General features: G+C 42.2%; 1 protein-coding gene and 1 long non-coding RNA gene across 36 annotated transcripts in view; one reads left to right on the top strand and one right to left on the bottom strand.

Annotated features, from left to right (window-relative positions):
• ADGRL2 (adhesion G protein-coupled receptor L2) overlaps positions 1–3,596 on the top strand; it is a 348,015-nt gene extending 344,419 nt beyond the window's left edge. For 29 of the 35 annotated variants that reach the window (XM_083620857.1, XM_083620855.1, XM_083620869.1 and 26 more), the window contains one exon: positions 1,429–3,596. In XM_083620857.1, coding sequence (XP_083476983.1) covers positions 1,429–2,183 — 755 coding nt within the window. In that variant the 3' untranslated portion in view covers positions 2,184–3,596. Of the gene's footprint in view, positions 1–638; positions 692–1,428 lie in introns of those variants that run through there. The other 6 variants (XM_083620865.1, XM_083620872.1, XM_083620867.1 and 3 more) reach the window with 2 other exon arrangements.
• The window catches only part of LOC310765649, a 38,064-nt gene that overhangs the window by 6,969 nt on the left and 16,501 nt on the right, over positions 1–14,594 (bottom strand). Inside the window, exon 2 of the long non-coding RNA XR_014549702.1 lies at positions 5,405–5,430. This is a non-coding gene — a long non-coding RNA (uncharacterized lncRNA). The remainder of the gene's footprint in view (positions 1–5,404; positions 5,431–14,594) is intronic.

Below are 14,594 nucleotides of genomic sequence, written 5' to 3'. Positions count from 1 at the left end.
TTCATAGCTTTCTTTTTCTTCTTTGCCTGGGAAGCACTGTGATGTCTTAGTTTACATGTCTTTTGTGTCTCCAGAAAAAATGGAATTTCTTTGTATAGAAAAAGAGCATGTCACCATAAAATTCCAGTCGCGCCCCCCCCCCCCGCTTCTTTCCAAAACTTCTTTTCATCTTTCCCGCAGATGTATCCAATTTCTCCATTTCTCCAGCAGTTGAAAGATATCGGCCCTGGCTGATAATCTCCTCCCATTCCACAGCTAATATCTCTTCTTTGGTTAATTTCTGTGACCCATGCTTAGAGAAACCCTTGACATCTCTGCTTTTGACTTCCATACGCCCATAATGTCTGTGGGCCTAACTCTTTAACAGACTATGCTGGTTCATTCAGTGCTGTCACTGTGACTGATGCAAGCTGCAGGCGAACTTTGACCTCCTGAAGCCTGCCACCGTTGCTGGCGGAGAGAATATTAAAACGCAACCAAAAATTAAAAATGAACAAAACAAAAATCATATTGGGGAAAAAAAGAGAGCTGTTATTGCTAGTAATCTAATTTGCTGAACCCTTGCTCTAAGTTGCTGAGAAGCTCAGTAATTCTTCATCATGTTACAATAAATCATTTTACTTTCTTTTATATATCAGCTACTCTTAGGCCAGATAGCCTGAGCAGACAGACATGATGTGAGTTGTCCAAAGTGAGTCATTCCACCTGCTGTCTTCCGTGTTGTTGGATGGTGCTTGTGGGCCTCAATCCCTGTTAGTGTGAGAGGTGGCTGTCTGTGCTTAACATGAAATCTATGTACTTGTCCATTTTTTTCCATTCTTTTCTTTACTCCATCTTCAGATAAATAAATAAAAACCACACACACGAGAGGAAATGTTAGAAATGCTATATATTAAAATAGTTGCTTGCCAGTTACGTGGGTTTATTGTTACACATTTGCCTTATGTTTCGTATGTGACCTGATTCCTTTTTTTCTTTTTTTAATTTAGTGTTGTTTAGGACAAATTATGTTGCGTTCATTCCCCCCCCCCCCCGAATCATGGTGTTGCACTAAAAATATAAATGTTGATTGCTTTGCATTACATATGCAAGTGCATGGAGTGACCATTCTTTTCCTTGAGGGAAGAGCTATACAACTGGGTGCTAAATTGTTGCATTTGAACCTTTTCCATTTGTTTTCAAATTCCTAAATTCAAAGTATCATTGACGCTCCACGGAAAAGCAGTATTACTCTGTAAAATTCTCTCTCTCTTCTATAAGGTGCGTAACTCCTTACACTTTTGGGGAAGTCCCATCCCCCTCCTCACGTTCCTCGAGTCTTACTTTCAAGTACAACTTTGTCCTGAACTACATTAAAGACCTTTATAGAATAAGAACGTTGGGCTCTGGTGTTGGCAATAACACGAAGATGTCCCTTTTCTGTTTCAGGACATTCACTGAACAATGCCAGGGATACAAGTGCCATGGATACTCTACCGCTAAATGGTAATTTCAACAACAGCTACTCTTTACGCAACGGAGACTACAACGACAGCGTGCAAGTTGTAGACTGTGGGCTAAGCCTGAATGACACCGCCTTTGAGAAAATGATCATTTCGGAATTAGTACACAACAACCTGCGGGGCAGCAGCAAGAACCACAACCTAGAGCGCACATTGCCAATCAAAGCTGTGATCGGCGGGAGCAGTAGCGAAGACGACGCCATTGTAGCAGATGCTTCGTCTCTGATGCACAGTGATAACGCCGGCCTGGAGCTGCACCAAAAGGAACTCGAGGCACCTCTGATTCCCCAACGGACTCACTCCCTTCTGTACCAGCCACAGAAGAAAGTGAAGACGGAAGGAACAGACAGCTATGTGTCCCAGCTGACGGCCGAAGTTGAAGACCACCTCCAGTCCCCCAACAGAGACTCTCTGTACACAAGCATGCCCAACCTCAGAGACTCTCCTTACCCGGAGAGCAGTCCCGACATCGAGGAAGACCTCTCTCCCTCCAGGAGGAGCGAGAATGAGGACATTTACTACAAGAGCATGCCAAACCTTGGAGCTGGCCATCAGCTTCAGATGTACTATCAAATCAGCAGGGGCAATAGTGACGGCTATATAATTCCCATTAACAAGGAAGGATGTATTCCGGAAGGGGACGTTAGGGAAGGACAAATGCAACTAGTGACAAGCCTTTAATAGTGTAGCAAAGGAATACTGAAGGCCACATTGCAAGTATTAAACAGACTTAATTGGCCCCATGCAGGCTCCCTCATATCTGCTCGAAGCGACAATTTCTGTTGTCCCTGTGGTTTCTCCCGTGTAAAGGAGATGACTGGACCTTGCAGTTCTGTGAATTTTTATAAAACAAAGCTTTGTATATACACAGAGTATACTAAAAGAATTATTTGTTACAAACAGAAAAAAAAGAGATACCATCAAGGTATTTTAAGATATCTTGCTGCTGACGTAAAAGAGATTGTGAAATACACACACACACACACACACACACACACACAAACGTTCCAGCCATTTTACTGCAGCAGTTTGTGAACTAAATTTGTAAATATGGCTGCATCATTTTTTGTAGGCCTGCATTGTATTATATACAAGACGTAGGCGCTAAAATCCTGTGGGACAAATTTACTGTACCTTACTATTCCTGACAAGACTTGCAAAAAGCAGGAGAGAGATTCTGCATCAGTTTGCGGTTCACTGCAAATCTTTTCCATAAAGGTAAAGATTGAAAACCTGTCTAACCACTAGCAATCAAGCCACAGGCCTTATTTCATATATTTCCTCAACTGTACAATGAACTGTTCTCATGAAAAAAAAAATGGCTAAAGAAATTATATTTTGTTCTATTGCTAGGGTTAAATAAATAAATAAATACATTTGTGTCCAAACAGAAATATAATTGTCATTAAAATAATTTTAAAGAGTTTGAAGAAAATATTGTGAAAACGCTCTTGGTTGCACATATGCTACAAGCTGTCCGTCCCCCCCGTCCCCCTTTTACACTTGGTTCATAGTAGCGTAATATGTTTAAAAAGTTCTATCCATTTTCACTTCTTTTTCACTGTAAACAGTGCTCTGCTTTGACGTTAGTATTTCTTCTTACGTTTTAAATTTCTTATTGCCAAAAGAACATATATATTTTTCTGGGCAGAATTCTTTTAGACGCCAATTAATTTCATGCCTTGCACACTATGAAATTTGGGTTGTTGTGTTTTTTAAAAAAAAGAAAAATCTATATCAGGTTATAAATCACTTCCCTTTTCATTCTTTTAACTTTGAGGAAGGCTGAAAGGAAGGGAAGTGGCCAAAGGGACAGACATACTAGTGAATCTCAAACAAACTAATGAATTAAAGGTGCCTGACCTTTTTAAGCTAAGAGAAAACATAAATACTCTTCCATATTCCTCCTGCCTATATTTAGTAATTAATTTATTTTATGATAAAAGATCTAATTAAATGTACATTGTTTCAGGGTTTTTTTGCTTTTTTTTCAATCCCTTTGTGTAAACCTGTTAATAATGAGCCCATCACTAATATCCAATGTAAAGTTTAACACCTGTTTGACAGTAAATAAATGTGAATTTTTTTTCCAAATAGGTAAAACGCTCTTTCTTACATATGAGTCATAAGCTCGATTATTCACCGTGTGAGCTGGCTAAATTCAGCTTAGCATCACTCCCTTACAGTTCTCAATTTATATGGAGAGGTCTGGTGTAGGAGCTGCCTATATATCTCTATTGAATAGAGGTCATTGCTGCTACTTGATATTCTAGTCATAGTCACATATGATCAAGATCAGAAACATGAGCTCTGTTACAAAAGCGTTTGGCAGCCTCCTCCATTTACATAACAGATTTTTTAAAAATTCAAATAGGAATATGATTTATTAAAAATAAAAAAGGATGCAAACTCTGCAGTCATATTTCAGGCAACTGTAATTATATGGCTATAATTAGTGATAAAGATAAGCTCTTGTTGCAGGGAGAGAAAAAATACTAATATTGCAGCATTTATAGGAGTGCCGTGAATATTCAGGGCCTTGCAAAATATGGTAAATCACAGCAGTCTTTTGTGATATGCAAATTATCGTTTCTGTTATTACTACTATTAGCAGATGGGGAATCGAGGCAGGAAGCTGATACTTTGCCCAAAGCTTTATAGCATGAAGCGGGATTTAATTTTAGACGCACTACTTTGGAACTGTCTGTTCATTCCTTTTTACTAAATTGCCCGTAGATTACTCGAGATTCCGGGTTTTCATTTGCAAAAGATTGGATTTAAGTATTATACTGATTTTTTGCTAAATTGTTGCATTCTTCCCTCCCTGCTCACCACTTTTGTTGTTGCAACCCCGACTGTTAGAAAAATCAAATTCACACAGGTACTTTTATATATTCATTTTGCCAGCATTTTCCTTAATTACAGCTATTTGGTACAATCCACCAGGAAGTTCTGCAGAAGCGCCATTGGCTTGCGTTCCTCAACTTCCCAATGGCCTTTACATATTGATTAATGGGATTTCATCAAAAGAAAGCTTTTGTGATTTATAGCTGCTATGCATGCCTAAGGAAGGACCAGCAAATGCACACTGAGTTTTATCATAAGTTAAGGGTTCCCACATGATTGCTTCAGATCAGAATGACTTCCTAAGCTCACCTGGCCTTAATTTTTTTGCAAAGAAAGCAGTAGCACCCTCCTTGATCCTTACGTCTGTGTGCACTGCATAGCCAAAGTACTTGGTGGCTATATGGGGTAAACAATGGGTAGGCAAACTAATGCCCGGGGGCCAGATCCGGCCCAATCACCTAAATCCAGCCCATGGACGGTCCAGGAATCAGCGTGTTTTTACATGAGTAGAAAGTGTCCTTTTATTTAAAATGCATCTCTGAGTTATTTGTGGGGCATAGGAATTAGTTCATTCCCTCCCCTTCAAAATATAGTCCGGCCCCCCACAAGGTCTGAGGGACAGTGGACCGGCCCCCTGCTGAAAAGTTTGCTGACCCCTGGGGTAATCCATAAATTAATATGGGTCATAAGCTAGAATTACGACACAGCTGTCATCTGTGCTTAAGGGCCTGGGAATCACTAATATCCAAAGCATCTTATATGAACATCTTTGTTGGGAGGACAACCAGTTGTCCAAGTCTTTCTTCATTATGATAAAGTCTTTCTGTAGATGCAACCTATGGTTATTAAGTTTCGCCATATTGTGGTATGTGGGGAATGCAATTGGTAGCGCATTGTTTGAGCATTGGCGCAGAATGTTAGAGGCACATGATGCAGTTAGCAGCTCTGGTCCTGTGAACTGCCCAGAATGAATTCCCATAAGCCATGTGTTGCAAGGTGCCCTGAGCTCTTTGGGGATAACAACAAAGTCCAGCTAATAAATAAAGTGTACTTACATCATATACAACTGGTTTCCATGAGCCTACAAAAGAGAGAAAAAAGACCGTTCATTCGAATCTTCACCGCTGCTGTACCAGTAAATACCAACTGACAACGAAAGAACTATGTAAAGGAAGTGAGCAGATAAAGGCTTGAGAATTATACATTTCTTTTGTTAGCTGTTTCTTATTACGACAATTGCTATTAATTATGTAGAGAAATTATCAATATATACGATGCTAAACAAGATTAAGTTAAACATCCGTGCTAGAAGCTAGACGAACAAAAAAGAACAGAAAAGGAAGAGTGGAAAAGACAGATGGAAACAGATAAGACCAAACAGAATTTACAGGCATATTTAATTCATAAGAGTTGCGTTCGTTTGGTGATCACTTATTTAATGCTCTATTATTCATTGATTGTTTAGGATGCTAACTAACTGAATAGTTTCTCTCTTTTTGCCACCTTTGTTATAAAGAAATCTGCAGTTAATCTGATGTGCTTAAAATACTCGGGGCCTCTACATTCTTATTGTTGTTGTTTTTTAATTACACAAACCACCATGGATAAATAGTGCGAGAAAATAGCTCTGCTATAGTTTTTGCTGAATTTATTTATTGCCATGGGGCTGGGATGAGTACTCCGGCGTTACAAGGAAATTCGGAACTAAACAAAACGCTCAACTAAAATTCAGAAAATGGTAAGGAAATGATATATTGCTTTGCTTGGTGTGTGTGGGTGTGTGGTTTTTAAAAACCTAGCATTCAACGCTTACAAGAGCGCTGCAACAAAGAGGGAGTATGCATCCACAAGGAATCATTGTAGTTAAAGGACGAGGACATCCGGCTACTCCTTGCTAATGACTTTGACATTAGTTCGAGGCCTTGTTTGTAATCTATGAAACGTATTTGTCACCTTTTAAAGAAAAGAAAAAAGCATCCATGGATTGGAACCTTATTCTGAAGGCAAAAGTCTTAATAGCCACAGCATATCTCAAATTGGGGGAATCTTAACCAGGATCATTTAACTTAGGGGGAAGACAAGGAAGAGTAAGTTATGTAGCAACATTGCATAAAAACAAACAATAAATGCAGCATGGAAGCATGAAGACTATAGCTGGTTGTCATCTCAAGAATCGGAAGGGTGGAAATGAACCACACTGTAGAAATAAACATGGCAGTTTATTTCCTTTTCATAACTTTTCCCTTATATTTGAGCTTTCAGATGATGTGCTCACTTCCGTGTTATTTGCTTCGGGGGGGGGGGGAGTGTTTGCAAATAGTATGAAAATGAGTGCTACGCTTGCGATATATTCCACAACAGTTCCCAAAATGCCTTTCACTGTGTGTGAAGGCTCAAATACAACATGAAAATTAACAGTTAGGGAAGCATTGTGAAAATGGACTACCACGTGACTACAGCTTGTGTCCTCTGAGCTCCTTGCCTGCCTCACCCTGCCATTGCTTGGTTGGGGAACAGTATTTTGCAGGCTTTGTTTCCGCCTCTTGCTTGCAACCATACAAGGCGGCCGACAAACACAACTCAGTGCTCCCCCAGTAATTTCCACCGCCCAGGCTTTGCCAAGCCAGTAATGGGCCCTTTCTCTTCAGTGCAGGCTGGCCATGGATATAGAAGGCTTTGCATTACAAAGACAAAATATTGCATGGCACTTCACCTTTCCCTACCTCAAGTCTGTGTAACATTAAATGAGCTATGAATTGTAAGGTACTTTTATGCTATAGTGTGTCATAGAACTTTCAAATGTTTTATTTTTAAAGGTATTTTATTCATGCCAAAGTATGCCAACATCCCTTTTGACTCTATTACGTCTCTGCTTCTTTTCAAACACTGACCCTAACAACCATTATGGACAGGCCACTATCCCTATGGAACAATGGGCTAATATTGAAAGATCTGAACATCTACTTTTTCTCCTTTGCTTAATTGCCTGAAGGAGGTTTTTGTTGATTGGGTTTCTGCTGCTATTGGTTTCTGTTAAACTGCAGTAACTCTGGATTGGCTGCTCATCTCATTAGCTGCTGGTTTTGTTATTTTACCTTTGATTATATTCAGGTCTTTAATTGGAAGACACCGTAAGGAAGTTTACTCCTAAAAGATGGCACATTAATATTTTAATAAACAGGCAAGAACAGAGAAGCTGCCATAGACCAGGACAGAATATTTCTTCATCTAACTTGTTATTATCTACCCTTGACTGGCAGCAGCTATCGACGGCGGCCTTCTCCAACTTTGTGTCCTCCAGATTTCCTGGATTCCCAACCCACATCCACCCCTGCATGGTCAGTGGTCAGGAATGATGGACATTATCAGATATATCAGGAGGGCACCAGCTTGGGAAAGGCTTTACGAGGGTTGCAGGTATGGTTTGCCTCTCTCACTCACTACCTGGTCCTTAAACTGGGAACTCCAGCTATTGAACCAGGTATTTTTCTATCTACCATTGAGCGAAAAAGCCTGTTCAAAAGCCCGCTGTGCAAAAGTATTCGTTTTACTACAGGCATAATTCTACCTGCTTTGGAGAAACAGAAAGATCTGACCTTGACCTCATGGAAACCCTGAGAAAGATGTCTTTGTTTGCTTAAAAAATTGCCTTTTAATGCGGCTTTAGTGGCTACATTAGTGACACACAGATTGCTTTCAGTGTGCTATGCAAGATTGCTTGCCATTTATTTGGAATAGCATTCTTCATCCATTTCTATTTTCATAGTGTTAAAAGCCTGCACCTTGTGTGGCAATCGGTCATTAGCGATTTTTGAATGAAACTTTACAAGGCACGTCTTGCAGGAATTCTATAGACAGTCCTAGCTGTAAGCTTTCTTAATGGAGTCGAACACTTCATTCCCCACCTGCACAGTGGAGGTAACATCTGTTTATAACCTCGACTTGGCGGAAGATTATTGCACTTTTACACCCTGATGCAAACTGGAGAAAGCAGTTGCCAAGGAGGCAGAAGCATATTTCTGACCCATTCTAGTAAATGCTGTGAGAATGGCAGGCAGCAGCATGGGCACCCCAAACCACACAAGCAGTGGTGGTGGTTTGTCCCCACTGGGACTGGTAGGGTGGAAGGCAGGGAGGCCAACAGGCAAAGCCCAGAGCCAATGATCAGCAGAGCCAGAAGCCCATAACGGGGGAACCAACTAATTTAACCCCATCTGCCTCCCTCTACAAGGACAAAACTCAGACTGGGGAGGTGGAAGGGGCACCCCTTGGGCTGGCTGTAAGCAAAAAGACAGGCATGGGGGGGTCTGGCTGAGTGCAGACCGAGATTATCCACATTCGCACCATATATCTAAAGAAACAGCCATGATTTCTCCAAACGATTTGGGGAGCTGTAGTTTGTTAAGGATGCTGGGAAGCCTTAGAAAACTCCTATTCCCACCACAATTACCAGAGTTCTCTGCGAAGGGGCATTGATGGTTGAACCACTTTGGGAACTGCGAGTTCTGAGAGGGGAACGGGGGTCTTTTAGCAACTCATAGCACCCTTAACAATTTTGATTATTTGGGGGAAGCCATTCCTATTTAAAGTGGTATGCTGCTGCTTTAAATGTACAGTGCTTAAGGGCCCACAGCATTGGAAGGAATGTCAGATGACTCTAGACCAAACCTCTGCTGATGCAGAAATGCCACTACTACAGCATCCTTGAAAAGTGGCAATCCAATCTCTGCTGGTTTCAAGTGGTATCATGGTGCTTTCGATGTATGACATTAATTCTACCATTGGTGAGGGGTTTCTAATTACCCCTCTCATCCCCATTTTCCTTAGCAATGTGCAGTGCCCCATTTTCCTTAGTAAGGCTTTTTCGATGTTCTGAGACAAAAGAACACCTATTCCCCCCTCACACAAACTTTGTTCCTCAAGGCTACTGACTCCGAGCACCATAAAATAGGCTGCGATTCTATGCATCACTGACAGGAGTTGGAAGCAATGAAACAGAACCAACCTTAGCTGTGTTTGCCTGTGTGTGCTTGCACAAGCATTTAAAAATGGTTCTCAAAGAGGCTGCCTTCTGCCTATGCTATTCACGCCTGCAATTAACGTACAGGTGGCACCGGGGTACCCCCCCAAATACAACAACAATTAATTCATAAGCGCGTTTACACAAACCGCGTGAAGTTCTGGTGGCTGCATCTCAGAAGAGATACTGTGGAACTGGAAAAGATGCAGAAAGGAGCCGCCAAACCAAACAAGTGTCTGGGGGGGGGGGGGGAAGAGTTATAATATTTGGGCCTTTTTAGCCCAAAATTAATGGAGGATAAGGTGGTCTTATAGTCATGATGGATATAGCCTCCAGTACCTTTGTTGGTGGGTACTATTATTCTGAATACGAGTTACTAGGGAGAATATGCAGGCGAGTGCTAAGGTGTTCTGTCCTTGTCAGCTTCCCATAAGCAACTGCTAGCCATTGTGGGAACAAAACCCTGCTGGTGTGATCTAGCATGCCTCATATTTCTCATATCTTGTGTTGCATACTTTCTTCTATACATAATTCATTCTGCTTCTATTAAAGTCATACCTTGGTTTTTGACAGTTTAATCCATTTCGGGAGTCCATTCGACTCCCGGAACAGTTCGAAAACCAAGGCACGGCTTCCAGTCACTTCCAGTTTTCGATCGTTCAGGAGATTAAAACGTTCGAGTTCAAAGGCGTTTGGCTTCCGAGGTTCCACTGTAGTTACTAGAAATGCAAATATGCTATACAAAGTCCCATCCCCTAACTAGGGAATATTTTCTTTTTAGCAGCAATATTTCACCACGCATTAACCACACTGTTTCAAGAATATTTATGCAATCGCCAAGAGGGCTAGAAACTTGCTTTGGGAGGGGGGTAAACGAAGAGTGAAATGTTTTGGAAGTCGAACATTGTGAAAATGTGCTTTTTGGTAGAATCTCACAATAGACGGAATGCTGAGCGTTTGCCTCGTCTTTTTTCAATACATGATTCATGCACCCAGTGTGGCTGAAGAACTGTGCCATAATGACGGAGTCTCATTAAAATTCAAAATTATGAAATGGTGTCTCTGTGTCAGTGTGTCAGGTGTGTGTGTGTGTCTGTAAGGAGGAGTAAAGAAGGAAGCATATCTTTCAGACCGCACTATTGCCTGGGATTTTGCCATCACTTCAGGGACAAGTGCCTGGAGATGAGAAAATGCCCCATGCTGCTTATAGTTAAAGAGGGCTCTAATTACATGCTGTCCTGGTGATTGTTCTATGGAGTGATAGATGCTGTATTTAAGTACATTTCATCTAACAATTTCTGGGGCGATTGTGAATTAGAAAATCAAGGCCGACTTGCTCACAGATTATTCTGTTCTGGCTTCTATGCTCTTTGTCTCCTTAATTCATGCTCCCTCTAGCTTGCAATTTTAATTAGCACCTGCTTCCATCGCATGTGGGTTATGGCAGACTGTGTCACTACACACAGCCGTGGGAATGTCAGGTTCCATTTGCTACAGTAAGTTGCGATCCCAAGCAGACTTGACACGGAAGTTCCGCGGCAAACATCTGGACCTAAACAGTTAAGGGATTCTGGTGACCATGTCCCAGACACCAGAAATACATCTGCATGCAGCAGTGGTGTGTAGTCAGTGGACTAGGGGGACTAGGCTAGCCCCCTAAATGTTCCCAGTAAATTAGAGTATTAAAAGCCTGCACATTCTTCCCAAAGTCTAGGAAGCTTCTGCCCAGCTTTAGAGAAAGAGGTACGATGCTCACGTGTGCAATGTTGGGAAGTCACAACCTCACACACATGACGTCCCCCCCATCACCCTCACAAGCTGGCACCTCAGGTCCTAACTGTTCCCCTATAAAATATTTCACCACTGGTATGCAGTACCATTCAGATGTCTGGTGCCTGCCATACACTTGCGCCCTGAAGCAGTAAGACTGAGCCACCAGCATAACCAACCATTCATGAGTTGCCAGCTGTTGGGAGTAGAAGTGGTCCTTACGGACACAGGTGGCGCTGTGGTCTAAACCACCAAGCCTCTTGAGCTTGCTGATCAGGTCAGCAGTTCAAATCCACACAACAGGGTGAGCTCCCGTTGCTCTGTCTCAGCTCCTACCAACCTAGCAGTTCAAAAACACACCAGTGCAAGTAGATAAATGGGTACTGCTGCGGTGGGAAGGTAAACAGCATTTCCGTGCGCTCTGGATTTCATCACGCCAGAAGCAGTTTAGTCATGCTGGCCACATGACCTGGAAAGCTGTCTGCGGACAAACGCCGGCTTCCTTGGCCTGAAAGTGAGATGAACGCTGCAACCCCATAACCGTCCAGGGGTCCTTTACCTTTTACCTTTAGAAGTGGTCCTAGGATGTAGAAGCACAAATAGAGGAGGCACCTTACAAATTGGTATTGATTTAGGATTTATTCTGCAGGGGGAAAGATCCCCCAAAGCCAAGCGTATTTCAAAGGCCCTGAATCCCAGAGTTTGTGTCCTTCAAGAAAGCATCTTTCTAGAAAGGGTATCTCAAGAGAGCTTATTCTTGAAAGGAGACAGCTCCAACATTCATTGCCCATTTTAATAATCTTGGATCAAACCTGGAATGCAGATTTGAGCTTTATTGTTAATATCACTAAATTCCTTGCAACGTTAATTTAAGGTTTTCTGTTCTTTTCCCCGATCTAGATCCTCGCCTGTAAGAGTTTATCTGCAGTTTTCCCAGCTGTGTCTTCTGTACTCATCTTCTCCCGCTTTCTTTTCCTGTGCTAGTTTTGGAACTAACATAGCTTTGTTTGTTAACCTTAACGGACGGACACACTGATAATTATTTTCTAAAATAAGAAATAGAGGAGGCGGGGTTTAGGTGCTGTTGCACAGCCAACATTTCAGATGAGCTCCTTGAAATGTAGAAGTTGAGGCTTTTCTTTCATTTATTTCTACTAACTCTAGAGTCAAGAGTTTTTATTAACGCATCCTTCAATTTCGAATCATGCTACTTTTATGTTCGTTTTTAAAAGCTTCATTTGATGGTAAATGTTCAAGAAAAGGTTATTGAGCTCATTCAGGATTCTCCCCTCTGTGCTATCCATTTACCAAGACAGTACTGATAGTTGAATAACTGGATTTTATTTTTTTTTAAGCAAGCTAAACTATAATAAATTGCATTGAGTCTTCTTAACAAACAACTTTAACCTGAAGGCATTCACTTCTGTTAAGTAAATCTCTTATCCCATTACCTTTTAAAACACTTTTTTAAAAAAAGAAAGGAAGAGATTAGGAAACATCCGCTAGGTTCCAGTGCCTCAATGATGAGTTGTATCTCTTCTTTCAGACTACCTGCAGCAGTATTGAGACCATTAATATGGCACGGTTTGATCTTGAGGTGCCACTGGGCTGCATGCCTCAAGAAGAAAATCAATAGAGCAGACAGAACGGATGAGATCCTAGATTCAATATTTTGTTATCTAAAGAGATCTGGGAGGGAGGAGTTTGTGAGAGTACAAAACATGAGAAAGTAGCCACACTGGAAGTTGCCTTAGGAGCCCAGACCACTGCTGTACGCATGCTGTGACTCTTCAGGACTGAACCTGGGACCTTCCCATGCCAAACAGAAGCTGTACCACTAAGCTGCAGCCCTTCTCCAAACCTCTTGTGGTGAAAATCTTATGTGGATTTTGTGGTGCTGTGTGTGGCGGTAAAATACCTGCCAGCAACATGCCAGCAAGAAGGCTGTCTGAATGACAAGACTATTTAAATTTGTTAAGACACAAAACTGAGAACTGAGCTTGGTACTCAATATCAGGCTTGAATCCAGCATAGCGCTAAGTATACATCCTCTCAAGGATTTCCACTTGTGAAACGGGACTTTCTCACCTCTTCTCAGCCTGCGTGCGCCCCATGTCCTCCCCAACTCTGCTCCAGATTGCTCCTGAGGACAGATTTTGAAGGGAGTGCAGGACAGTTACTTAGTGCTATGTTGGATGCAAGCCGCGTGTATTTTACGAGGCTAGTACAGTGGTACCTCTGGATGCGAATGGGATCGTTCCGGAGCCTCGTTTGCATCCTGAGCAGAATGCAACCCGTGTCTGCGCGTGCGCAGGTCGCTTTTCACCACTTCTGCGCATGCGCGTGACGTCATTTTGAGCATCTGCGCATGCAGCGAAACCCGGAAGTAACATGTTCCGTTACTTCCGTGTTGCCGCAGAACGCAACCTGAAAACGCTCAACCTGAAGCATATTTAACCCAAGGTATGACTGTACCGTAGATTCAAACCTGCCTATTTTCAGCTTTTAGCCACATCGCTATAAACAGGGATCAGCAACCTTTTCCAGCCGTGGGGCAGTCCACCGTCCCTCAGACCATGTGGTGGGCTGGACTATATTTTGGAAAAAAAAATATGAACGAATTCCTATGCCCCACAAATAACCCAGAGAAGCAATTTAAATAAAAGGACATATTCTACTCATGTAAAAACATGCTGATTCCCAGACCATCCACAGGCTGGATTGAGAAGGCGATTGGGCCACATGCAGCCCCTGGGCCTTAGGTTGCCTACCCCAGCTTTATTGTTTATACTTGACAGTCACGAGCCCAGGACAAGCACACCAAACTCTACAGTGCTTCTTCCTCACAAAGGGCGTTGCAGTCCATTTTCTCAGCAGGTTCTCTGTTGTCTTTACAGACAAAGGTAAAAGGTAAAGGACCCCTGGATGGCTAACTCCAGTCAAAGGCGACTATAGGGTGCGGCGCTTATCTCACTTTTCTGGTCGAGGGAGCCGTTGTTTGTCTACAGACAGCTTTCTGGGTCATATGGCCATCATGACTAAAATGCTTCTGGCACAACGGGACACCATGATGAGTGCCAGAGCACACAGAAATGCCATTTACCTTCCTGCCACAGCAGCATCTATTTATCTACTTGCACTGGTGTGCTTTTGAACTGCTAGGTTGGTAGAAGCTGGGACAAAGCAACAAGAGCTCACCCTGTCATGGGGATTTGAACTGCTGACCTTCTGATCAGCAAGCCCTAGAGGCTCAGTGGTTTAGACCACATCACCAACCGCGTCCCATCTTTAAAGGCAACATCATTAGTCATCCTCAAGCTGCCAACCTGTTAAAGCTTAATGCACACAAACAGTTAGGCTCAAAACGGCACATTATGATTCTTAATCTTATGCCCATTTATTTGGGTTTAAGTCCCACTGAACTCAATGGGACTTGCTTCTGAGTAGATATACGC

This window comes from Podarcis filfolensis (assembly GCF_964270895.1).
Source record: "Podarcis filfolensis genome assembly, chromosome: 6".
Taxonomy (NCBI): domain Eukaryota; kingdom Metazoa; phylum Chordata; class Lepidosauria; order Squamata; family Lacertidae; genus Podarcis; species Podarcis filfolensis.
The sequence above is the reverse complement of the archived record's forward strand: the minus strand, read 5'-3'. Positions and strand labels throughout refer to the sequence as shown.